Here is a 27,147-nt window from a genome sequence, read left to right on the forward strand (position 1 = left end):
GCATTAGAACTGTTATTAGAAATTATAGCATTAGAATTGTTATTCGTAGAACTGTTAACATTAGAACTGGAGGTTCATTTGACCTGTCTTCACCGGAACTTGGATTGTCATGACTCTTCAAAGCACAGGTTCTGGAGGATTTTCACATGCTCTCAAGCCTCCTTGGGTAGTCAGGTTAGAAATGCTCTTTTTGGCTAGGACTCTTGCTATTTCTAACTGCTGAAGCCATCGTTTCTCTTTAAAAGCACTGTAAGAAAACAAGACATCATTGTTAAGGAAGTCCAATCTTGTCCCACTTATAGTTGAAATGGTGGAAGTCTTCAGGTTGATTTTGTAGCTGTGGTTAGTTGATGTTGTCACGTGAGGTAGAATGTAAAATAGGAAAGAGGAATCTTTCTAAAACCCGTTTCTTGTGAAGCTGGGGGAATGGTGTTTGCCCAAGGCAGTTCATACTAGAAACTTAGAACCCACACCTAGAAATAGAAAGCCACCCCACCCAGAATTCTCTGGGTTGAAACTTTTTCTATCTGTTCCTCCTATGCACCCCTGTACATAACACGTTCCCTGACCTATTTATTCTCCCTTCTCCTTCTTCTCCCCCACCACAAACACACATCTTTTTCATCGGTAAGATATGAAATATTTTGATAGACTTTAACTGAAACAATGTTTTATGATAGCTACGAGTATAGCGATGTCACTGTGTTTTTACTTGTAAATCTGAATGTGATGACTCCTGCGTTGTAGGCTGCAAATGTGATTTACTACAGAGGGGTTTTAGATTCCCTTGCATGTTGGAGTCTGCAAGATTCTATCCTTTGTCCTCCTCTCTTTCTTTCTGCACCCTCCTGGGAGACCTCATTTCCTAATCGCCTATATCTATGACTTCTAAATCCTGACCTTTCTTAAAAGTGCATACATAATCTCCGATTAGCAAATAAAAGCATTTCGTAATTGTACATCCCGCAGATACTTCTGATTTATGCGTCTTTTATCTTCTCCCTACACTGTCCCCCTGCAGTATCCTTGCTAACAGTCATGTTGCTATTCTCACCATCTCCAAAGCTAGAAACAAAACTCAATTCGTCTTATCTGTCCATTCCTACACCCACTTAGTGATACATTTTGTCAATTATTCCTCAGAAACACTTGTCATATTTTACCTGTCTCCTCTTCTCTAAGTACTTCTGCTCTAGTCCAGGTCTTTGTTGACTCTTGCTTCTCTTATTGCAAAGTCTCCTAACTATTGTAGTCCTTTCAGACCCTTGACATTACTTCTTTCCAGTGAGTCATCCACACATCTCCACCAGATTATGCGACTTGCCTGATTAAAAAAAAGAACTTCTGTGAGTTCCTACCTACTTCCTATCTCACAGAAAGAGGAATAAGAAGCAAACTCTCCACTTGGGCACACAAGACGCTTCTCAGTGTAGGTGCAATCCATCTTGCCAGTCTCGTCTCCTGCCAGTTTCTCCCTGTCCCCTAAAACTCCTTGTGCAGATCCACTTACTTTCCTGAAAACAAAATTTCTTTCTTGCCCTTTCACAAAGCAGTGCCTTTGATCACGTACCACCTCTACTTGGCTTCTTTCCTTACCACCCCCCTTTTGTCTGGCAAGTTCTGTAAATTTGAAGGGCTTTCATTCACTCTACCAGAAGCAATCTTGCATGAAAGTACCTTAGTGCTTCAAACATTTAAACTAGACCCAAGTTTCCCTGATTCATCATTGATGTTCTGGCTCAGCTCCTTGCTTTACCTCAATGGTTCTGGCTCCTGGGACCCTCTAAGTGGGATTAACCCCTCAGTGCTTCCGTAAAATCAAGTCCAAGCCTTGAGGAAATCACTCGGGCACCTTTAGCTGTTCCCTGTATCCCCTGACTTGATTTAAAGCCCTCTGTCTCCCTATCTGATATTACCGTGGCTCCCTCCAGGTGCAGTGCTCATCCTGATGTTCTCCCTGGCGTTGGACCTCTAGCTTTTCTGCATTTATTCAAAAACTATTTATTGAGCACTCACCATGTGCCAAGCACGATTCTACATGCCCAAGAAACAAAAAGTGAATAAAACACACAAGGTCCCTGCTCTCATGGAACTTACATTCTAGTGAGGAGGCAACTACACCAACAGAGGGCTCATGTAATATCAGACTGTGAGAGCACAATGAACAAAAACAAAGCAGAACTGGAGGGAGGGTGTAAAGGCTGGCACCTCCCAGCTCAGTTTCTTCTCTAAGGGCCCCTGCCTCTTTGCAGGCTCAGCCCCCACTCTGTGAGGGTGTGCGAGTGGGCTAATCGAGGCATTTTTGTCCCCGAGTCATCATTTCCTGGGCTCCTGGCACCCACCCAGGAGAGCAGTTACTTTCTACTCTCAGGCAAGGAAACCGTGCACACTCATCAGCAGTGCTCCTTGCTCCAGCATGACCTTGCCTGCACCGGTTGGGCGTTTGCTTGGGCTCTCTGAACACTGGGACCTGCTCCACGTCCATCTGTAGGCTCCTGAGAAGACCTGGGAATTCCTATAGCTGACTGTGTCTCTCTTCAGGCAGGAGCAGAGCACGATGGGCCGTGCTGCTGGGGCAGAGGCTGAGAGTCTCCGTGCTTCCCGGACCTCACCCCTACAATCTACCACCAAGTCCTATCTGTCAGTTTCTTTCTTACATTTGTCCCAGCCCATCCACTTCTCTCCATTACTCGAGTCAGCCCACCCCCATGTCTCCTCTGGACCCCTGCAGTTGCCTGTCATCTAGATATGCAGAATCCAGTCTAGTTCTACACTGCTTGCCACCCAAGTGGTCTTTAAACATTCTGAAGCTGGGGTGGCTGGTTAGCTCAGTTGGTTAGCGCGCGGTGCTCTTAACACCAGGGTTGCTGGTCCGATTCCCACATGGGCCACTGTGAGCTGCGCCCTCCTTTAAAAAATAAAAAATAAAATAATAAAATAAAAGAACTGTGAAGCTAATTAGGTCAAACCCTTCAGTATTCCTTCATTGTTTTTAGACTAAATCTGCCCAATCCTTCATATGGACCCCTGCCTGCCTCTCCATGTTTGTTTCATACTTCTCTTCTCTCTCTTTGTTCTAGCACATCTTTCTACTCATGTATCACAGATGCCCCATGAGCTTCGACCACAAGGCTTCTTCTGCACAGCCGTTTCTTCTACCTGGAGCACTGTCTCCACTCTTCCTTCACCTGCTTAACCCTTCAGAATTCAGCTCAAGCATTTTCCTAGGGAGGTCTGAGTCCGTGGAAGATTCCCACAGACCCCTCCCTCCAAGTCCCTCTCTTTCACAGCTCTTTCCTCAGTTCGCCTGCGGGGTACTGCCCATCACACCCTACTAGACAGTTTGCTTCACAAGTGCAGGACTGTGTCTGTGTTGGCTCCCGATTGTTTAGGGTGACCAACGGCCCTGGTTTGCCCAGGACTGATGGATTTCCCAGGAAACAGGACTTTCAGTGCTAAAACTAGGAAAGTCACCCAACCACTGTATTTCTAGCTCAGTAAATGTTTGTTGAATGAATAACCGTTAATAACCACTAATTGGGCCGTCAGCCCAACCACCTAACTGACTCTGTTTCTTTTCAGCGTAGGCATTCCCAGTTCAGGGAGGAAGGAGAAGTAGAACTATATCCACCTCTCCCTGGCTCTGATGCATTCATTAACAACTATTTCTTGACCACTTACTATGTGTATGTGCCAGACACTGTGTAGAGATACAAAGTGAACAAAAGAATCAAAATTCTTGCCAACCTGGATGGGTCATGGAATTCAAGGCCCCTCAGCGGCGGAGGAGGCCCCAGCATGTGCTGTTTGACAAGCTAATGTGGGAGACCACACCCTCAGGTTTCAGTCAATTCTCTGACCTGTTCCTTCCACGAGCCTTCCTTCCGCACTATCCTCTTTCTTTAGCGTATTTTCCCCAACAATTCCCTTCTTAACCTTGAAATTGCTTCCCCCTGATAACTCCAATCTTTATACCTACAAAAACAGCATGCTGGTACCTCTTTGGAAAACTGTTTGGAGGTGTTTACTCAACCTCCACACAATAGATGCTGGCAGCCTTTCTCACCCCAAACCACACACACGCCCACCTCACACACAGATACTTTTGCACATCTCCATTCTGCCTAGCTCTGTGCTGGGACATCGTAAGTACTTATTGGATGCTCGAAAAATAACTTCATTTTTAACATGCACCTGTTGCTAAAACGAATCAGTATTTTCTTTCTTATGTTTACAGCCTGATTTTAAGATGGGCTATATACATTTTTTCAATTAATAATTGTCTAGTCTTTTTCTAGAATGTTAGATGATCTCTTGTTCTACATTCTAGTCAGAGATACCTCACAAATTACAAAGATTGAAGCTATTAGGCAGTTTCTTCATTTATGATGAACCTCTTTATCCTGAATTATGCCGGGTTAGAGCTCAAATTACTCTCACCACTAGGTGGCAACAACCTAGGTGAACTAAAGACCAACCCAGAAAGGCCACTAAACAATTTAGCTTTGTTTTTTCTCTCCTCCTCATAAATCGAGTAAGGAAAAAAGCCACTTATAAATCTATATTTCTACTGTAATATTGGCACCCAATAATACCTCATAAGTAGTGAATGGGACCTGAAATATGATCAGAGATGTTTTTTCAGTGAAATCTGATGACCAATATATAAAATTTTATCTTATGAAATGAATGTACCTGAAAAGTTCACTTCAGATACACTTCTTTATGTCTTTAAATGTGATAGTGCATTGCTTTTTAAACTTACCTCAAATATTAATGTCAATTTTATCACCCTATCCAATTTTATCACACACCCCCTACTTCCCCCCCATTCCCCCCCCCCCCCCCCCGTATATTTTGCCCAGTAAGTCAACTGGAAGTCTTTGTGGTTGTCTGTCATTAAATTGTTTCTTTCTTTCCTTCCACTTTCATGACCGTCCAGTCTTCCATGACACTTTTCATTTCTCCCTCCCACACTTCAAATTTCCTCCCTTCTCCTTTTAACTATAATTAACAATTTTTTATTGGTTAAAAAAAAGAAGAAGAGTGAGGGAGCTCTCCCATATCAAAAGAAAATGGTGGAAGCACAGATGTCGTTCGAGGAGCGCAAGACCATTTTGAGGTGGTATTTGAAATTTGAGAACGTTGTGGAAGTCCAATGACAATGGAGGCGTGAGTATGCAACAGAACCTCTAACATGCCTGACAATTGCACGCATTCGTGAAGAAAGTGAGTCCTGCTTTGCCCAACCCAAACCATGTACACTGGGAAGAGAATCTACTGTTAATGGCAAGATACAAAAGGAAAGAATTCCTCCATTAGAGAAGCTCAAGATTTCAGTGGTGTCTACAGCTAATGGTTTTAAATCCCTCCATGAACAGCCGCTGGCAAAGGATGCTGCAGACCCTTCAGGATCCATGGAGAAGACTCAGCCTCTAGAAGGACTCAAGGAGTCTGGCCCACCTGAGCCAGGTGGCAAAGATGATACTCCAGGAGCAGAAGAAAAGAAGAAAGATGTGGAAGCAGCGACAGAGGATCAGCCTTTAGGAGGAAATACAGAGACTGAACCTTTAGAAACAGAAGCCAAACATCAGCCTTTGAGGACAGCAGGAGAGAGGGAGTCTCCTGGAGTAGTGGGAGGTACTAAGTACCCACAAACTGGCCGAGAGATGAAACCTTTAGGAATAGCTGAAAATATTCCACCACGGGAATCAGGTAGAAAGCCACAACCTCAAGAAGCAATGGGAAAGAATGAACAACCCCAACTCCCAGAAACTGTTCCCAAGGAGACTGAATCTCCAGAAATATTGGAAGGAAGTCAGCTTGTGGAAACAGCAAAAGAGCAGCAACTTCAAGAAACACAGGGAAGAGATGAGCAGCCTCAACTTCTAGAAACAATTCCCAAAGAAAATGGATCTCCAAAAATCTTGGAAGGAAGTCAGCTTGTGGAAACAACTCCCGAAGGTCCAGGAAACATGGAGCAGGTTCCACGTGAAGGAACATTTGGTAGCATGGAGCATCCAGCAGGAATTCTAGAAATAGGGACAAATGTGGAAATGGTCAGGAAAACTCATAGTAACAAAGAGGACCAAAAAACTGAAGGTGAGACAAGAGAAACAACTGAAACAGAGATGGAGAATGAGAAAGTTAGTGAAGGAGCTGAAACAAAAGAAGAAACAGGAGAAGCTGTGGATCTTTTGGCAGCCACATAGATAGTTATGGTGATAGAAGGGTGAACAGACACAGCGTGTTATAATAGAAAAGACAGAAAAATGTAGTGAAGCTTGTGGTTACAGATGTTACCTTTCAACATCCATATGTTTCATACAAGGAGTGTCATTACCATGTTCTTGATTACATTGTTCCATAAAACTGCCAAACTATAAACAGTTTTCTTAGCTACTTAGAGTAGTTATACATTTAAAACTACAATAGCCAGAGCCAATAACAAATAGTGTATATGATCATTTAAGAGTGTGAGGGTATTTTCTTCATTGTGGAAATGGGTCCATTCAGTATAGAAAATGAGACCCTAAAATTAAAGTATAAACCTTTAGGTGTAGTGGCTGGAGAAGGGAGTTAGCAAATTTTAGGGAGCTCAGGGTAATAAAGTGACACAGTTATAATTATGGTGGAATAAGAATGAACAACAAAATGGGGCAAACTATACCAAGTATGTCTTTCCTACCACAGAATTTAAAGCTGGTAGAAACTTAGAAAGTATGTCATCTAATAACCTTCTCCCCTTAAGTCTATCTACAACCATAGAGCCTTATTTATCATGGAATGTTAAATACGTTAACAGAGTCCGTGTCAAAAGAATCCAGACTGGTGCTGTTGCAAGATTAGTCATTTTTACAATGAAATGCTACACTTTGTCCGTGGGCCATTTTGAATCAGCTGTTGATTTTACATTTATGTGAGGTGTTTCAATTGGTGTTATCCCTTTAACTGACATTAAGGTATTTTAAATTAATTGACTTAAATGTATTTCAAAAGCAATCAATAGCAAGAATTAAAACCTAGGTTTGTTGCCTGTTTGGAAAAAAAAAAAAAAGAAGAAGAAGCAACCTACCTTGTTGAACAAGTCCCTACCTTGTTCATTGATACAATTCTTTTCACAGTGTCTTTTTTCTTTCTGAAAGCTTGTGGAGTAAAGTACCACACTGATTGGATTGGCCAAAATCAGTTTGTTTTGTCCTAGACATGAGGCTAAGATGAGGTCTTGGAAACTGGGTACAGATGCGTTGGAACAACCTGTGTCATACTACCGAGGCTGCCAAAGAAATGCATACAAGTGAACACTTTGGTAAACGCTGCTCAAACAGTAGTTCGCCATAATCAGAAGTGTCTGGACGCTGATGGTAACCACTTTGAGCACCTCTTGTGATTGCAGAAGTCAAACGTGACTTGTATTCATCTTTTGTTATCGGTATATATTGAATATTACAATTTTAATACAGTTTTCCTTTCTTAAAATGTGTATGCATTTTTTGGCCCCCTCTGTATATGGCATGGTAGGGCTTCATGGACCATCCCCTGCACCTAGACCTGCCCTATTAAAGGTGCGCCCTCGTATCTTTAAAGAGAAAGCATTACCTGGCCACAGCTAAGCAGTAGATGGCATTTTCCCTTGGAGTTCTCCCACTGTGCTCAGAGAAAGATGCAATGGAGGATCTGAGTAAAAAGTCAGCGCTGGGGGTTGCATAGTAAAAAGATGGGTGTGAATAGCCCACTCTTGAAACCGGAGGGAGAGGGACTTGGGGGAGATACGCATTTCTTATGAGCTTTTCTTTCTTCCTAGCTGTGGCAGTACTTTTTTTCTGATTTTGTTGTTGATGTCTTTGTAATTCAGAGAATGTATTTGCATCTACCAGAGGAGGAAATTTGAGGGTTTGTTCTCTTGTGTCCTGCTGTGACATTGCCAAAGGATTGACAGGTTTCCTGCTTGCAGTTTGTATCCCGAGAGGGGGTAGCTTGCCCACAGAGCTTTGAGAGTCTTCGTTCCCAGCCTGATGCCAGCTTTTGGAGGTCATTTTTGGTTTGGTGAAACCATCCACCATCACAGTGTCTCCAACTCTTGCCCCACAGACCCTTGCTCTGCAAAGCTGGCTTTTGTGAAGGTTGTGACTCTGAGCTCTGAGGATCCATTGTTTTATTTTAATGTAGATTCTCATAGGGACTGACATTTTCAGAAAAGAAACCGTGGACCACATTTTACCCAGCAGATATAATACGCAGTCTTTATGCTTGTGTTTGACCGTGATGGTCAGGGGAGTTTGTCCTGCTGCATTTTTGCATTCCAGGCACAGCACGCTGCAGTTGACAAAGGCCTTCAGAATCAACAGCTGGCCCGCTTCTGCGGCCGCATGAATGGGGCATTTAGAGACATCTGCATGAAGGGCTTCGTGGCACCACGCTCGGCAGGGGTGCATACCCACCGCCTCGTTGGGCCGCACACCCTGCTTCAGGGCCCATTCGGTCAGCTCAATGTAGCCATAAAAGGCGGCTATGTACAGGGCCACCCTTTTCTGAAACCTGAATGAGTGAAACAGGTAGGAGTGGGCGTGGTTAGTAAGTCAGCAAACAGAGGTAGTCACACCAAATACCCACGAAACATTCCAGTTACAATCTTTGTTTCTTCCTGACTTTTACCTCCAATGTTTTCAGAAAAGGCATGGTGATACACAGGTTAACCTGCACAGGTCCTGGGTATACCACATTGCCCTACTATGCACGTGTAAATAATTCAAACTCATTTCCTTGGAGCAGTTTTCTTTCTTAGGAAAATCAAATGCTCAGGAAAAATATAAAGCTTTATATCAGTTGAGAAGGTATTGGAAGAAGTTCAGCACATTCTAGAAATTTGAAAGTTGTGCATGTTTGTTCTGTGTTTTCTAACCATCATTATTTTCTGGCTTCTCCAAGTTTCTACTAATAGATGCCACTAGGTGGCCCTCCCCCCGCCACACTCCCGCCAGGGCCATAGTCTCCTAACTGTTCTCCCGCCTCCTCTTGTCCCGTCCAGGTTTTTCCTCACACTGTACTCAGGGATCTTTATATTCCATGAACTGGAGGTGGCCCATCCTCTGTTCCAAATCCTCCAATAGCTTCCCACTGCACTTGGAATTCTAACACCTCACCTTGGCCTAAAAGGCCCCTCGTCTTCTGGCCGCTGCCTCCTTCTCCCGCCCCACCTCCCACCAGTCCCCTTCTGTTTCACTGTACTGCAGCCACACTGGCCTTCCTACTGTCCTTTTTATATCCCATAAGGCATAAGTGGAATGATACGTGAAGGCTGTTGAGAGAACAAGAATTAGGGAAGGCAAACCTAGACAGAGTACCACCAGGTATCACCCAAGATCCACGTGGGCAGGGCTATTTGACCCCATTGTCCACATGGAGGCAAGCTAGCCTGGTATCATCCAAAATACACTGCCTATAACTAACTCCCCTCTCTCTGAGTGTATGCTCACCACACCATTTTTGTTGTGTGTGTGGCTTCCCATGCAATCTCCCTGCATGAGATAAATGGTCTGCCCAGAACATGTGGGTCTCTAGGACCCTCTGGCAATTAGATATAACTAATTAGAGTTATACACTAATACACTGCCATTTTGGTTCACACATCAGTTTACTTTGAAATTCATTAGTGCAAATCTGCATCTCTGAATCTGATCAGTTTTCCCGGTTTGGGGAGAGGAGCCCCTCGTGGATGGACTTACTGGCCTTTGCTTTCATCCTCGGCATTCATGTTGTGGGACCTAGAGGTGCTCTTGTTACTGAGACCAGTTGATCTTGCCTCCTAAATATATCTTTTTACAGTCTATCTTCTTAGTCCTAAACTTAATTCAGGCTGCCATCATCTCTTGATTCTCTCCCAGTCTCCGTGTCTGCTACGATTGCTCACACTGCAGCCAGAGCTAGCATTCTAAAGTGCAGATTTCATCATGGCCTCTCTCTACCTTCAGAGTCTTCCCAACACTTACACAATCAAGTTCAATTTCCTTCACCTCCCTACGGAGGCAGGCACGAGCTGGACTCTTCTTATCCTTTCAGCTCTGGCCACCAGCCCCCTCTCATTCTATGACCTGCCACGTGGGACTTCTTTTAGTTCCTTGAATCTATTCTCTCCTCCTGCCCCCACCCCCACCCCCTCCCACCCCCAGCCTTTGTACACATGGTTCCATCTGTTTTGGAACGTGGTTTTTCTTCTCCCTGCCATTTACCTGAGTACCAATAATTCAGGTCTCAACTTCAATTCTCTTTCTCAGGATGATCCCTGAAGTCTAGTTCGTTCTCCATACTATACATTCCCATGTCTTCTTGCATTATGCCCTTGTCATACTGAATAATAAAGGCAACAACACCGAACATTTATATCCTGCTTCCCAGGTGCCAGACAGCTCTCTAGAGTTCCTTATCATCACTAGGTCACTTAATCTCTAAAACAGTTCCCTGAGATAAATACTATCATCATTCCCATTTTGTACAAGAGGACACCGAGGAACAGGATGACTGTAAGCGGCCCAGGCTTACACACCTGAACGCTGAGGGACTGGGGCTTAGAACCGAGGCAGATGGACGCTGCAGTGTGTGCTCCCAAACATTTTGCAGTTCTGCTTCTTGAGGGATTGGTTACTGGTTTTCTGTTCCCCCTACTGGACTGCAAGCTTGCTGAAAGCATGGCCATATCTTATTTATTACTGTATTCCTAAGATGTTGCATAATCCACAGCAAATGCTCAATAGATATTTGTTAACTGGGTAAAGGAATAAAAGGAGTGCGATCGTTTATATTCTCTGAGCTCTTAGATTTCAGTTAAAGATTAAGTCAAGTGGAGATGGAGAAGCAGATGAGCACTCGAGTTAATTGTCAAGATCCAGTACCTGCCTGGTTGTGGCTTTGCGAGCTGTGTGACATTGGGCAAATTTCCTAACATTACTTTCCTCGTTTATAAAATGAGATGAAATAGTACTTACCTAATAAAATTGTTATCAATATACAATTAGGTAATATATATAACAGACAGTGTCTGCTACAAAGTACTCAGTAAATATTCACTATTAAAAGTAACAACATAGTACACCTGAAACTAATATAATAAAAACTTTTTTAAAGTAATAATGTAGCACAGCTATTTCTTTAGATTTAGAGCATGAAAAAGAGACTTATCACTACCCCCAAATAGAAATTAATTTAGAGTATTTGAATATTTTATAAATTGCGAAAACTGGCTTTCCCGTCTGTCACTTCACAGAGCCCTTAGCCCTCCTGATGGGTGCGTGGGCTTCTGTAAAGCGTAATCAGATAGCCCACGAGGGGGCGCTGTTCTAAAACACAGACCCACGGAAGGAATGGAAACCTAAAAGGAAGTGCAGTTTATGCTTTAGGGAAGCTGCCGAGATACATTCAAAGGTCCAGCGGCTTCTCTGAGCCTACCCTCCTCCACTACCTCCTCCACTTGTTCCACTTCGTGTACTGCAAAAGTGTGAATGTTGTATTAAATGCAGTTTGAAAATTTACATAGGTGCTTAGGAGAAGTCAGCCAATTTTTTCAGCCAATCAATTAGCAAATGGTGGTGGTTTGTGTGTGTGTGTGTGTGTGTGTGTGTGTGTGTGTGTGTGTGTGTGTGTAGAATAATTGAATGTGAGAGTGGCAAGGTACTTTCTCTGACAGCAATGAAGAGAGCTATTAAAAGTCTGATACCCTGACCAAAGTCAGCCATTTCACTGGCGTTTCCTGAGGAACGTCTAACCGAATTCCAATCCATCCCCAAAGGCCGCAGCCCTGCTGGCATCCGGCAGTCTCATTCCAGCAAATAGCTCAATAATGACGTCGGCTAAGACATGCCAAGTGGCATTGGCATGGAGCAGCATACCAGCTGTGGAGTGAACTGCAGACTCCAGGTCTTATGGAGGTTTAGTAAAAATTACTTAACTCAGTTTAGCATTTGCTTTATCTCCTTACTTAAGTACTGGTCCTTCATTTGATAAATAGCGTTGGACTTCAAGTTTTTGTCCGAGGAGACAACCCATCAGAAATTCCTTCCATCCATCCCAGACGTCCAAGCGAAGCGTTGAACCTGTGGATTGAGAGACTCAGTTTATTGTCCCGTTTGTCATTGTGGTTTGGCAATCCACGAACCTTCTAAAGATAGCTGTCCCCAGACAGAGGCATGAACTAGATGCAAAGCGAAAAGTAACCTTGGAGGGAGTAGACAGGGATGCTATGTGCAGCGTCGGACTGAACTGACTTGGAAAAGCCATTTATTTGGCTTTTGTGCACTTCCATTTTCTCATCTGCCCAGTGATTGCATACAACGCAGATATTTTTTGCAGTCATCTTACAACAGCCCTGTGGATATTGATTCCACGATGATGTATACATCACCTTGGAAACCATGGCTGTTATGTTATGTTAGCTGAAACTAAAGAAACTGTGGCAGGACAGTGGGCTTGCTTCTTGGGCCTTTGGCTCGTGAGTGGGCTGTGGGTGGAGTTGGGTGGGCTTCTGCTCTATCCTTCACCCTGTGGTATGAATGTCCATCGCTGCTGGAGGATTTATCACTTGCTCCGCAAAAGTTTACCCTCTTTCGATCCCGTGACACCACACTCGCCTTGTTCCTCAGGCAGGTTTTTCCAGGAATCTTTTCCCAGCCTCCTAATCTGCTCGCTCTACACATTCCCCTGGATGAAGCCCCATCTGGCCCTCCCTCACCCCTCTCACCTTGGTCCAGGGCACTCTGACCTTTCACCTGTCCTGGAGGCATACCATGTCCACTCTCATCTCAGGACCTAAAGACTTACAATTCCTTTTGCTTCAAAGGGCCCTTATCCAGATTTTCACAGGGGAGTGTCCTTCTTAGTCTGCTTTCAACTCAAGCACCATGTGCTCTCAGAGGACCTTCTTGCCATTATAGCTAAAGTGACGCCTGCCACCACTGTCTCCTCTGCTCCTTAGGCTTTATCCCATGACCTTATTTTAGCTTCTCCATAGCCCCTATCATCAGTACTTGAAATCATTTTACTTATGTAGAGATTCTTGTTCATGCCCTCAATAAAAAGAAAGGCTCCTTCATGACTCGCTACATAACCTGACACGTGGTAAGTGCTCATTAAACACCAGTTGGCTGACTAACAGGCAATCTCAGTGACATGCGTAGCTTCACTGTCCTGCCATGTGCTACTCACGGCGAAGTCCAAATCTCCAGCCCAGGCCTCTGCTGCAGCTGTAGGTTCCCCCTGCTGGGGATCTTGCCACCCAGGTCACTGCGCTGCTTTCATATTGTTCTGAGACGTCCAGTCACCTTTCATCCCCAACCTGCTTTTCCTCCTGTGTTCTGTGTCTCAGTTTGTTGTGCCACTAGCTTCCTTGCTACCTAAGCTAGAAATTGCGGAGTGGCTCTTTATCCTTCCCTTTTTCTCATGCCCTACATCTGTACAGTCGCTGAGGCCTGACAGTTTATCCCAGAAATGTTTAAGAACTCTGTTTCCTTGCATCCATCTCAACCAGCTCCATCCGATTTCAGGTAATCCAAGGTAATCTCTCACCTAAATCTACTTGGAGAAGCTCCCGACAACCTCTCCCTCCCTCCCTTTATTCAGGTGTCTGCTCAAATGTCATCTCCTTTTCCCCTTTTCTAGCTATCTACAATAGCCTTCCCTGCCGTACCACAGCATTCTGTCCCCTTATCCTGCTTTGTTTTACTTCATAGTTCTTATTTCTATTTAAAATTGGATATTTTTCTTCCCCCCTCTTTCTTCTGCGGCCCCCCCTCCGGTTCAAGCCATTGTTTCTCAGTCTAATTGTGTAGGACACGGCTCCCTGGCCCAAGCTGGTATTATGAGCCTTGCGCTCCCCCCCAGCTGAGGCAGTCAATCCGCCGCTCACGGCAGCTCACAGCAGTTCTCACTGGACGCTCATGGCAGCACACAGCAGCCCGGCCAACCTCCAGCTCATGCCAACCTCCGGCTGCCCACGGCAGCCGAGCTCCAGGGAGAGCTTTTGTTCACAAACTTAGCTGTAGAGAGCACAGCTCACTGGCCTATGTGGGAATTGAACTGGCGACCTCAGTATTAAGAGCATGGTGCCCCAACCACCTGAGCCACCGGAAATTTGATGTTTTTCTGTTAACTTTGTGGTGCTTGCCTACTGCACTGAAATGCAAGCTTCAGGAGTATAGGAACCTTGCTACTCTTGCTCATAGCTCTATGCCTGCTTTCTCAATGGTGCCTGGCTAATATAGAATGTTTGGTAAATGTTTGTTGAATGAAGTTCTGCCCCACTCCCCAAATCCATTCTGGGCACATGCTGCCCTCCTCACCTGTAGTAGGCCAGCAGGCTGGCACTTCTGTATGCACACCAGGCTATTTCTGGCCTTGGGGCTTCTTCTTTATGCTCCTTCTGTTTGAATTCTTCTGACTCCTTCCCCACCCCCTCCTACCAATAGCTTATGATGCAACACCAGCATCATCTTTTCCAGGAAGCCCTCCCTGACTACACCAGCCTCTCATTTCTCCAAATAGGTTCCAGGACTGCTCAACTGGCTGCCATAACATACTTTGAAACTCTTTGTCATTGAACATACATTTCTGCTTTGCAATTGCCAGTTTGCAAACACTAATAGAGAACTCTTTGAGACCAAGCACCATGTCTTATCCAGTCTGTGGGCTCAGTTTTAGTTATGCTCTTGGGATGCAAGGAGACCTCAAGAAAATGGATTTATTCTCCTGAGACAATGACCGGAAATGGTGTGCATTAGGAATCAAGGCTCCAGAATCTCTTTCATGCCCTCTATGTCTCTTTGTATGTCTTTCCCCTTTCTCTGCTGACAGGCTGCCCTGCTTACGGTTTCTGTCCTGTCACCGCTTTAGCATGCCTGCAACATTGCTTTGCCATGATCCAACCTTGCTTCATGACATCTTTCATTTCTGCCCCTACGGATAACCAGTTTTGTCTCTCTGCATTTCCCAAGTTGAATTTACAAGACCAATAATAATGAAAAATAATAATATATGAAATATGAATGGCTAATATTCATTGAATGCTTATTATATGCTCTGCATTGTTCTAAGTACTTTATGTGACTAAACTAACTTAAAATTCACAACAGCCCTAAGTGATAGGTTATATTATTATCTCCATTTGACCTCCGAAGACACGGAGGCATTATGGGATTAAGTAACTTGCCCAGGGTTTACATACCCAGTATGTAGTGGAACTGGGTGTTGGACCTTGGGAATCTGGCTCCTGTGCCCATGTTCCTGTTCTCTACGTCGTACTTGTCTCCAAACAAGAATCTAGTTGGCTCAGCTGTGATAGCTGATGTCACTGGACAAGCTATGAGTTCGCTCCCTTTGAATCAACATGATAGCCTTGGCAGTAGGGGCTGGGGTGCGTGTGTGACTTGGCTTATCCATACAGAGCTCAGGCTCAGACACATAGTAGATTCATAATAAATACTTGCAGGGAAGGAGCGAGGGAGGGAGGCCTCATTAGCATTTTGGAGGCATACAGAGCTTCTAACGTGCTTACTTTTGTTGGCTGGGATGTTGTAACACCAGTAATCTTAGTCACAGAATATTGCAGATAAAAAGATCCTAAAAGACAGCGCACTCAGTTGCCCCTTTTTATGGACTAGGAAGCCGAAGCCCAAAGATATGGGGGAATTGCCTAAAGTTACGTAGCAAGCTGGGAGTAGAATATGGCCTGGAATTTATGATGCTTCCTAAGGCCAAAAAGCCTCCTCCTTTCAGGTGCCTTTCTCTTTCTTTTCTTTCTGCTTCCGTCTCTTTCCCTTCTTGCCTCCACTCCGCAGGTAGACACGACACACACCCAGGTATATGTTCTCGCTGCTGATTGTTCTCTTTCTGGTTCTACATTATAACCTGTAATCCCGAAATGGGGCCGTTCCTCTGTTACTTTCTACTTTGGTTTTGTGTTTCTTGACCTTGGCCTATGTGGGTTGACTCCTGTTTGCCACGCTTGTTTGCTCACAGAGCTTCATCTGCACTGTTGCCTCATCCCTGCTCACCTGCCTCCACCCTCACAAATCTGGCCTCAGCTGGGAGAGGTCACTCTTTTTGCTGGAGAATTATGGTATTCTGTAGAGACCAAGTAGTGGTTCGCAGATTTCTGTAGAAATGCCTTGATAAACATTTTCCAAAATATGGATCATCTTTGACAGAATAGATTTAGTTTCTCTAAAGCTTCTTGCAGTACTTAAACTTTCTTATAAAATGTGTGATTCCTATGGGTAGCACTGGAAACAAAGGACTTTAAATACTGTTCTAAGTGCATTTATTTTCTCTCCTGACTTAAGTGATTTGCGATGTTTTTAGTTTACTACGCTGCAGTGTGTTCGGGCTTGCCATCAATACACGCCATGAAACATTTACAGTGAAAAGAACCAAAGGCACGATCCTGTAAAGGAAAGGCATTCGTTCATTCCCTCACTAGTTTAGGCACACCTGTTCCTAGAAAGGATTAATGTCAGTTTATGAGCATATATGAAATGTAGACTGAACAACGAGCAGACAAACACATAGGTAAGCAACAGGAAAGTAGGGGCCGGGATAGAGACTTAGGAGCTAGAGATGGGCTAAAATGAACATCTATCTCATATAAGTTGATACAGGAAAAGTGTGTGTGTGTGTGTGTGTGTGTGTGTGTGCGCGCGCGCGCGCCTATATGACGTGCCACTAAACCGCAAGTCACAAAATCGCAAATATTAGGGGCGTTTAGCTTTGATCAGTTCTTGATACGTTAATCGTTAAGTACCCTACCACAAAAGAAAAATCTCCTAATCCCTTTATTACTTGTCTTCTTAATCCCTGCCATCTTCCTGCCTCCCTCCACTTCGTTGAAAATGTTCTCTCTGAGTTCACCAATGACCTCTAATCCAAATAAAAGACCCTAGTGCTGAGTAGCAGCTGGTATCGAGTGTAGTGAGCAGTACCCGTGTCAGTCTGGTAGTCGCTGAGGGTGTTGCAGTCGTACATCTCCAAGCCCCTTGGGGTCCGGAGACAGAAGACACTCACAGGGAAGCCACATCTCAGAGCTATCAGTGTTCTCAGCTGAGACACCTTTTTACCAAGAAGGGAAGCGCTTTCCAGTATCGGCATCGTCTCTTGGGTCACAGCATTGAACACATAGAGAGTGGGCTTATCTTCTTCCTAGGAGGCGAGAAAAGGAGGGGACTCGAATAAGCATCATCTGGAGATTGGGACAGGGACGAACCTTTCGGAGGGTGGCTCGGATTGCCTCTAGCTCCCACACATGGGTGCTCAGGATGAAAGCAGAGGCCAGGTACGTCCCCTGACTTCTGGCCTGAACCTGGTTCTTCCATCTGAGGACATGAATGAGTCCTGCTTTCAGTCAAGTGAAGGAGACCTGGCAGGGCTTCGAGGTCCTTCTTACTTCTTAGCCTCCGGACCCAAACACACAAGACTGTTGGTCATTTATATCACTGCTGCGCTTGGGGTGGGGGTGTTAGTTTTGAAACAACTCCTCCATCACCCTGCACTTTCATTTGGAAATACTATGGATTCTAAACTTTCAATTTTAAAGAATACTTTCTGTGAGGTTATCTCTGGAGGGTGGAATTGAGAGCAGGGTGGGAGGGGACTTTCGCTTATTGTATGCTCTTACTTGTCTGTATCATTTGATCTTTTTAAAAAATAACCATGTGCATTTGCATTTATTATTTTAAAAAGGAAGGACTACATATAAATGTGTCCTTTGTTCCTTTTATTTTGTAGTCTAAATAGGAAAGCAAGCAGAATTGAAATGTCTGAAATAGAGTTAAGAAGGAAAGTTTGGGGAAAGTATTAATCCTTCTGTTAACAATAGTTATATCAAGCCAAACCAAAACTGAAAACACAGCCAACGTGGAAAATGGGAACGGGTTGGGGAGGAAAAGATTACTAACATTTTCACTTTTCTAACAAAAAAATGGCTTCACTTCCCCTTTAGTGGATTCAGGTCCGTCGCGGCTTTCTTCAATGCCCAGCGTTGGCTTGGTACATGGGAGCTGCCACTGAGTGACAGGGTAAGCCCCGCCTCTCCAGAGGGGCTTCGAGCAAAACTGAGAAGCTGGATCTGGCCCTCAGAGGGGCTCCAGCCAGTCACTGCTCTCCAGTCCTTTCCCTGTACCCCTGCGCCTTTTTTCCCATCAAAATTCATCTCTGGTTTCTCCAGGGGCCCCTCCCTGCTTCCGGCTTATTATAATGCATTAAATTCATCCCCCACCTCCCAGGTAACACTTTGCCATAATGTAGTCAACATGCACATTTCTTTGATAGAGCCTCTAAGGAGTAAGGTTATGGATGGAAGTGTAGGCTGCAGTGTTTGATCTAGTGTCCCTTTCAGTGACTCAGCTCCCAGGGAGCCGGTTCAGGCTCTCCTCCACTAAGCATAAGCCGTCCAGCAATGAGCTGCTCCCTGAGTCTGAGCGCTTGGAACAGGCTTCCTCAAGGGCTTCCCATAAATCCGCTCAGGGAAAATGGAAAGGACTTAGGCCTCATCCTTTCCCTTTCACCATGCTCATGCTTTCCCATGGCTCCATGAAAGCAAACATCAACCCATGTCATATCTATGGGCAGGAAGAAATTCCTACGCAAAGACAGAAAAAGAGAAAAATGGTATCTTATAGAATAGCTGTTCCGGATTTCTTTTATGATTGCTCTGATTTCCCTTTAGCCCTTGAGAAGGGTACACATTTATGTTTAAAATTAAATGGGTAATTTACAAGGTAGCAAAGGCCCAAGTTTCTCGGCTAACTAGCTAGAGAAATAAGTTTGAAAGGTACTTCTCAAAATATGAGTAAACATATATCTCTCTATATATGTAAAAATAAACATCTGTAACCTAGGTGTACATATAGCTCTGAAACAAGTAACACAAGGGAGACTTTCAGAATACCTGGCAATTTTTAGATGAAAGTCAAAAGTGCAAGGCAGGAAATATTAATTAATGACGCTAGTTTCTTAAGTCTCAAGAAAATTAGCACCTACAGAGCTTGTTTGTTTTTATGTTAGCACCTGGGAGCTTCCCAGGCCATTCAATTCAAAATGTATTTGGAACATAGTTTTCCTTGCACTATTTTAACTCTTTCTCTCTACATATATACATATATATATATATGTGTGTGTGTGTGTATATATATATGTGTATATATATATATATATATATATATACACACACATATATATGTACATATATATATCCACCATTTTATAAATCTTGTGTTTGTGGAAAAACCCATTCTAAGTTCTAGTAAGGCACACCAGTTGGAGACACTTCCTCATGTTGGTTATAAGAAGCAGGTAGGTGCTGATTAATGGCAATTTACTCACTCACCTTATCTACATAAGAGACGGTATCTCTCTGTCTCTCTCTCTATATATATATATGATACCCCTCCCTAAATATTCTGAATGAGGGAACATTGGTAGTTATACCCGAGGAAGTCAGAGGCTATTAAGTAAACAATATATACACAAATCACTTGGACACATATAAAATTAGATTTTCCCCTTTACAAACAAACCAAGATACCACGGTAGGTAGTACATGCAGTGTCTTATTTTTCAATAAAAACAAATACATAGATCTAGTTCATGGGAATAATTCCACTTTCATCTTCAAAAACTAAATGCAATTCATTGTAAATACATACATGTGCATTAAAATAGGAAAAATTAAAGAGAAACAGAAAGAAAGCAGAAGTCAATACAAATTTTGAACACTGCTCTATTTTTTTTCAAGTTCTGCTTTTTTCTATTTCGCTATTTTGGAGTTGCAGCACCAAATAAGCAGAAACTTGCCCCAACCTTCTAGAGTAGACAAAAGAGGAAATAATGTTTGTTTTTGCTGAACTGAATGTATTCAAGCTGAGATGTCTTCATAGACACCAAAACCTCATAAATTTCCCTTGTTATATAATAGTCATCCTGGAGAGGTTATACTTGGAGTCTAGGACACTGAATTTAAACACTTTTCTTCACCAAATTCTTTACCTACTATTCTTTGGTCTTATAATCAACATATTAAGTGTCTCCTGGATTTTGGTGTTTATACATTAATAGTTACTTTCAAACGCTAAAATGTATATTATTTTGAATCAATTTTAGACCTACTAATATAGTTCAAACTTCTCCAACTTTTCTGATAGACAACTACTCAGTGTTACCACAATGAACCTGATCCCTTACCATACAATATTCCAAGGGTGCCAGAAAGGATGAACTAAGTTTTAACCCAACCCTGGGTGGGTGGAAGTGTGGCAAGAGAAGAAGGCCGGGAACGCGGAGGAGTGTGAAGAGGCTGAGCCGGCCTCACACCTCAGAAGGCACCGCCTGCCCGAGGCTGGCTTCCCAGCCCCTTTGCAGTGGGACCTGGACTTGTGACCAGGTGCTCCCCATACGCCTACCTCTCCACCTCCACATAGAATTAGGAGCCAGGAAGGCAGAGAAGCAGCAGAGATGGCAGGAATCCACCGTGCGGTGGCAGATCAGAAGCACTGCTGGCCTGGCCGCAGTGGCCAGTGCCTGTTTCGGGGACTCAGTGGTGGCTGCAGTGGTGGTCTTTCTGGACTAATTCTAGGGCATAATTTAGAAATTGTTTCTGGCTGTATAACCTCTGAGCCACATTCTCCAATCTTCCTGTCAAGACTGTGAACTACCCAATAGCCTTTCAATATGTTTATTTTCTGCTTCAATTGTCCAGGGTTCATTTCCGCGGCTTACAGCTAAGAACCCTGATGCTGGCTGGGAAAAGGGCAAGGACACAGGGGCGCCTTGTCTTGAGAGGAGAGATGCCCCAGTAAGGGAGGGAATCCAAACCCTGAAATGCATCTTCATACCTGCCTCTGATAACAATCACATACCTTCTTGTTCATTTTCATACTTTATCTCTTAAGGCCTTTATCAACTCATCTATTCAACACATATTGATGAAGAGCCTACTATGTACCAGGTACTATTCCAGGTACTGGGTGACAACAGAATGAAGGAGGTTAATTCAACAGCACCTCTGCGTGCTGGACTGTATCACCTAGGCCTTGGCAACACCTCATGCCATGGCTTCCAGGATCTCAGTAACTGTCCAGCCTCCACAGCGAGGGGCCGGGCTGACTCCTGTGTTAACCCACTTGGAGATGTATGCCAGAGACACTATTTCTTACGGTTTCTACAGCATTTTTTTCCCAAAGAAAGAAAAATTAATGCAGTGTTCTTTCCCCACTGTTCTTACATCACACACACATCCCCATTCACTTTTCCAAGTGTGTCTACATTACCATTAAAGGGGAAGGTGTAATATGCAGGGAACCTTAAAATGTATTGACTATTTTAAACATGTATTTAAGAGTAGATCACCTCTTAATTTAATCTAATGTCTTTCCCTCTTTTCTCACAAGCAAAAAATCCACACACAAATATAAACACAATAAAAAAAACCCAAATAGTTTAGTTATTTCATATCTACTTGTAACTTTTTAAAAAGAAAAATTGCTTATTTGCCAAATTTTTGAACTTTGCAAAAGTGTTTGAGTCACATCTTGGTATTTCTAAGTTGTGCTAAAATAAATTAAGAGACTCTAGCTTTCCTAGACTTTCTGAAGGTAAAACTAATTGTATGAAGTAACATAGGAAAGATATTACTTAAATTTATACATATCTAACAATGCAATAAAGTAATAATATGACTTAGATTGCAGCCCTTGGTTACATAAGATAGATCAAACAGCGTAGAGCTGGCATGACTGCATTCTTTGTGGCGTGGGATATTTTCACGAAGTATTTTGTTGTTGCGAGTCCATTTTGGACTATTAGCATATATACACAGGAAACAGTATGGATTTTTGGAATAGGTCTGTTTTATCATCTGATGTAAACAGGAGCTAAGTTAGGATAGAAACCCATATTTATGACTTTCGCATGTAATCTCTTCCTTCAGATTCAAGATAGTATTTTATTTCTCAGACCCAGTGATAAGAAATTCTCTAAATGTGATTCTGCTAGAGAAGATGAAGAGTAAGATCAGTAAGATTTCCAGGAACTTGAGAGTTCTTCATCAAACCCTATGTATTGGTCAGTCCTGTGACACTTAGTTATATCCTGCCTCTGTTGAATAAACCCTTTTACCTCTCTGCTCTGTTTTTTTTCATTAGCAGTTTAAACACCAGGGAAGTTTAGAGTTCAGTGCAAAGACAGCTTGCATCACTGTGATAGATGATGCTTATTGGCAGAATGAAATATTTTTATAAGTAAAACTGGGAACGTAGGTTGTCTCTGAGGAGGAAAACTGGGAACCAGAGGTAAGAAGGAGACTTTTTACTGTCTATCCTTTTCTATGATATCTTTTGAATTGAGCACCGTGTGAATGTCCTACCTAGTCAAAAATAAATAAAATTTTAAATTTTTTAAATAAGAAAAATAAAGTCAGTGTTTAGTTAAATAATAGTATCCTATTCATATTCTCAACACACTTTATATTTCTGAATAGCCATGGTTCAATCAAATTTCTCCAGCTATCTCAAATATTAGTAATGAACTTATACCACTGTCTCCAACTAAGCATACCACAGAAATGTCTTGAATATCATTATTGGCACTGGAAAATTCCAGAAAATTTTAGAGGGTTATCCTATAGAGTACCAAAACCACAGTCTATAAATATATTTAAGGACTTAAGAAAAAAACATTTAAGAAATGACATGGAATTTTGTCTGCTTAAAAAAGTATTACGTTACAAATTTCTGAGTGTCAGAGGGAAAAAGGAAGAAATCAGAGTGTTTTTTATTTCCCTTTTTGATATTAAACATATTTAATAGTATAAAAATGAATAAATGAATAAAAACTTATAAAATAATAAAGACATATGTATAAATAAGGCCTTTTTGTTTATATAAACAGGATCAGACAATGCTTATTTTTTTGTGACTTGTCTTTACTACTTAATAGTAAATATTTTACTTGATTCTTTTTTTTTTTTTTAAAGATTTTATTGGGGAAGGGGAACAGGACTTTATTGGGGAACAGTGTGTACTTCCAGGCCTGTTTTTCAAGTCAAGTTGTTGTCCTTTCAATCTTAGTTGTGGAGGGTGCAGCTCAGCTCCAGGTCCAGTTGCCGTTGCTAGTTGCAGGGGGCACAGCCCACTATCCCTTGCGGGAGTTGAACTGGCAACCTTGTGGTTGAGAGGATGCACTCCAACCAACTGAGCCATCCGGGAGCTCAAATAGTAAAAATTTTAGAGTATTCCTTTTAAATATAGACTTCCAACCTCGTCAATCAGTAAAACATATTAAAACAAAAAGAGTGAGCTTTGACTACCATAAAAATTTTTTTAATGCTAATGCTAAATATTAGAAAATTAGTGCCTCATTTAGCAGAGAATATATACTTTACTAAGTTCTTGCTGCTCATGTTTTCATATGGGGCAAAGAACTAGTACTGAATAATATTTCTGCCCTAGGCAGCAGCTCTTAAAGGTTCGGCCACCTGTCTCTTTAAGAAATTGTCAAAAGTTAAACGTCCTCCACCCAGAAAATCTCCAGGTACATCATTTCACATATATTAAGATTTTAGGGTTTTGTAAAGTTCTTAAAGCCCATCTGCAGACCACAAATTCGGCACCACAGATTAAGGACCCTGTACATGGAAAAGACCATCTCTGTCGTTTATACATCTAATTTATGAATGGTTACGCTGGCTGGATTTAAATGTAGAATCCGCCCCTTCCTGCTTGTGGTTACCGCGACGCGCCTCCTTTCCTCACCTCACCGCCCCTCATCCACTGTGGACCCATGGAAGTCGTCTAACGGGTTCCCACCCACGTCAACATTCCAGCTCGTCTTCTTGGTCCGGCTCCTACATTGGTTGTGGTAACTGTTTGGGGCAGGCAACAAATTCGATGGGGAAGGGCAGGGAGAAAAAGCGTAAACGACGGGAACTGTATGCACCTCCACCCGTTATTGCCCCTCACAGCACAAACTGTCCGAAAGACCAACTGTACAGTAAGTAGAAGGGAGGAGAAGGCAAGAAGAGAAAACCTCTTCTGAAGTCATGAAGTTACTCTCGTTGAGTTATACACAACTTCATTGAAAATGAAATAGACATCACACACAAATGTTATTCTGATCACCATACCTTAACAAAGCATCTGAGAGTTGAACCAAAAGATATTCCAACATCAGCAAGACTCCAGCTGTCCTTGAGCGCTGCCCCAGCATACAGCAGCTCCAGATAACGCCTGCCTTGTTTGTCTTCAGAGAGAGGAATGTGGAAATAATCCTGAAACACCAATAGCACATTATGGAAACAGTACATCTCTACAGCACTAGACCAACTATGTCATGTGTTTTGTTTACATTTTTCCACTGAGCATTGTAAAATTGTTTGGGACAGAGGGAAGAAGGATTAGACAAGGGTTTTTAACTTGGGGTCTACAGACCTTCCCAAAGTTTATGGATAGAATTCAGATGGGATAAGACTACATCTTCTTTTTATTAATTCTAAATAAATGTGAGGTTTTCTTTCAATTATGCATGTAGGCAACAAACTAAAGTAGTAGTAGCTGGCTGTGCCTGTGACTTTGTCTCCGATACTTTCCTATCACATCACAGTTGCTGCAGATATCTAAAAATATTATACTGATCGGTACTTTGAAATTACAATAGTTATTAGATATACTGCGAGAACTTGTTAACTTATTAATAAAGAAGCCCACATGTCACTATATAATACATTTGTTTTTTAATGTTTGAAAAATTGTTTCAGTGTCACAGATTTCCTGTTCTTTGTATGTATTTTATCTCATGCTTTTAAAGACATTCTGAGGAGTGGAGTCCAGAGGCTTCACCAGATTGTCAAAGGATCCCTGACACATAAAGGTCAATAGCCTCTGTGTTAGTAGATACAGATTTCAGTGATTGCAGCGATCTGCTAAATATCATGTAACTATGATTCAATAGTTTAGCTCCTTAGCGAGTGGAAAGGATCATTCCCAAGTTAAATACCATTTGATGGTCAGGACCTAAATATTTATCTTAATTTCCACTTTAGAGTGAATATTTGTAAGAAATTTATAAGAAAGTTATTGCACCCAAATTATTTCTTATTCTGGCTCTGTGATCCTCGGTAAGATGGAAACTCTCTGAGCTTCATTTTCCCAGGATGCATAATGAGGCTGTAGCCCAGAAATTCTCTAAAATCCTCTCCACCTCCAAAATCTTTTGTTTGTTTGTTTGTTTGTTTTTAAAATTTTGTTGGGGAACAGTGTGTTTGTCCAGGACCCATCAGCTGCAAGTCAAGTCATTGTTTTCAATCTAGTTGTAGAGGGAGCAGCTCACAGTGGCCCATGTGGGGATCGAACCGGTGACCTGGGTTTTATGAGCATTGCACTCTAACCAACTGAGCCAACTGGCCACCCCGCCCTTTGGTTCTTTATAGTTGCTTGCTCACCAAACAAGCCATCTATCTGACAACAAGCACGCTATGCTTATATAGTCTAGAGTTAAGTGTCCTCTTTTTATCCTTTTATGAAAAACTGCAGTAATACTATATGGCCCATGCACAGCCCACAGATTCCATAAAGAGAAGTTAAACTTTTTTTTCCTGAGAATATACTGACTCAGTTTGCTTTGTTGTCTGATATCTCCTTAGTTACTATCTTCTTATGAAACTATTGTGCAAGTAAACAATGATGTTTTGAAATAGTTTTAGTTCCCTGTTTGCTAAAATGTATCCAATAGTATCATCTCTACCCCATGTACAGTTCACTGCATAGTTAAAATTAATATACACCTTAGTGGCTCAGGGACAAAGTACATACCTTTATCATCAGTTTGACAGCCTCCACGGTTTCATCTGCTGAAACTTCAAATGGTTCAAAAGATCCCTCAAAGGCTATGAAAATCCTCATTTTCTCAAAAACAAAACACCACAACTTATTTTCAAATATCCTGTTGGATACCTGGAAAAATTCCAATCCGCAATGAAGGACAAAAATGATGGTCAGAAGCAGCTGTTACTGTCTCGATTCAAAGGTGAGTTGAGAGAATGTGAAGACACAAGTTCCATGGTATCACAGTATCAGGTAACACAGACAGCAGCTCTATTGGAGAAAATATTTCTCTACCGATGGCAGCAGTTAACAGCTACCTTGTTCCTGTATTACGGAAACCGGCAAACTGGACAATGGTTGGGGCAAGTGTGAACAAGAGTCAAACATGCCATACAAAAATGGCACAAGTAAATGACACTTTTGTGATGTGACCACCGTCCATTGGTTCCTGACTCTGTATTCACTCAGTACAGCTAATTAAAGGACCCTTCAAAATAGATATTTGATTGGCATGCTTATGCTTAGCATAGAATGAAGCAAAACATAGTTGCTTTTATTGAATGTGATAATCCTGGAAGTTCTCTGCAAATAACTCTGAGCTGAAGCATTCTGGTTTCCATAACAACTTTGTGTACTTGTTTCCCAGCGGTATTTCTAATCCTGCCACGGGGTACAGAACAATACTCACTTGCATCAGGGAGATGAATGTGTAGGCAAATTATTCTGTGGCTTTCTCATCTCTGCATAATAGAATCTGCCCAACAGCAAAACAATATAGTTGGTATTTCTTATAGTCCTTGTCTTTATGTTATTTAGAACAATTTACCGTTGTTATCTCCTTCAACTTCCTGAAACTTGTTGGTGGAAAATATTTCAAATCCCACTCAATAAATGAGCAAAGATGTTAAGCACCATTACTGAAATTTATCGAGTTAGCATTTTACTCAGAACTTAATTCTAAGACTCTTCTGAAATCCCCAGTATGATACACTTGGTTTAATGTTATTATATCTGATCATTTTTTTTCATGTACGTATGTAAATCCTTTCTTCTTCCTGAAATTCCTCCTGATTTAGGACAGAATTCTCATCCTGCATTTCTTTTTATTTTTAATTTAGCACAATGAGTCACATGACAGGTGCTCCATAAATATTAACCTGTTGATTGATTCTCTTCTGATTCCCAACTATAAGAAATGGAAAACATAAAAAAGGCAAAGGATTTCATTTCAAAGCTAACTCTTTTTGCATTATATTTTTCAAGTGTTGCAACATAATTATACCTTCTTGTGCTGGCA

At 42.3% G+C, this 27,147-nt stretch overlaps 2 protein-coding genes across 3 annotated transcripts; one reads left to right on the forward strand and one right to left on the reverse strand.

The window, feature by feature from the left end:
• Window positions 1-26,364, reverse strand: ANKUB1 (ankyrin repeat and ubiquitin domain containing 1). Of its 2 annotated transcripts, none has more exons than XM_033087456.1 (6): window positions 25,839-26,364; window positions 24,155-24,270; window positions 17,044-17,178; window positions 11,972-12,086; window positions 7,600-8,538; window positions 1-247 (listed from the first exon to the last, which is right to left on the reverse strand). In XM_033087456.1, the coding sequence occupies exons 3-6, from the start codon at window positions 17,054-17,056 to the stop codon at window positions 118-120; spliced, it is 1,197 nt and encodes a 398-aa protein (XP_032943347.1). In that variant the 5' UTR covers window positions 17,057-17,178; window positions 24,155-24,270; window positions 25,839-26,364; the 3' UTR covers window positions 1-117. The 2 variants fall into 2 exon arrangements, with proteins under 2 accessions (XP_032943347.1, XP_032943340.1); XM_033087449.1 differs by having other exon boundaries at window positions 16,962-17,178; window positions 24,155-24,298; window positions 25,839-26,031.
• Window positions 3,759-6,212, forward strand: LOC117037482 (glutamate-rich protein 5-like). Its single transcript, XM_033133501.1, has 2 exons — window positions 3,759-3,840; window positions 5,227-6,212. The coding sequence occupies exons 1-2, from the start codon at window positions 3,759-3,761 to the stop codon at window positions 6,210-6,212; spliced, it is 1,068 nt and encodes a 355-aa protein (XP_032989392.1).
• Window positions 26,365-27,147: the final 783 nt, after the last annotated feature.

The sequence above is a fragment of the Rhinolophus ferrumequinum genome, chromosome 2, assembly GCF_004115265.2.
Source record: "Rhinolophus ferrumequinum isolate MPI-CBG mRhiFer1 chromosome 2, mRhiFer1_v1.p, whole genome shotgun sequence".
Taxonomy (NCBI): domain Eukaryota; kingdom Metazoa; phylum Chordata; class Mammalia; order Chiroptera; family Rhinolophidae; genus Rhinolophus; species Rhinolophus ferrumequinum.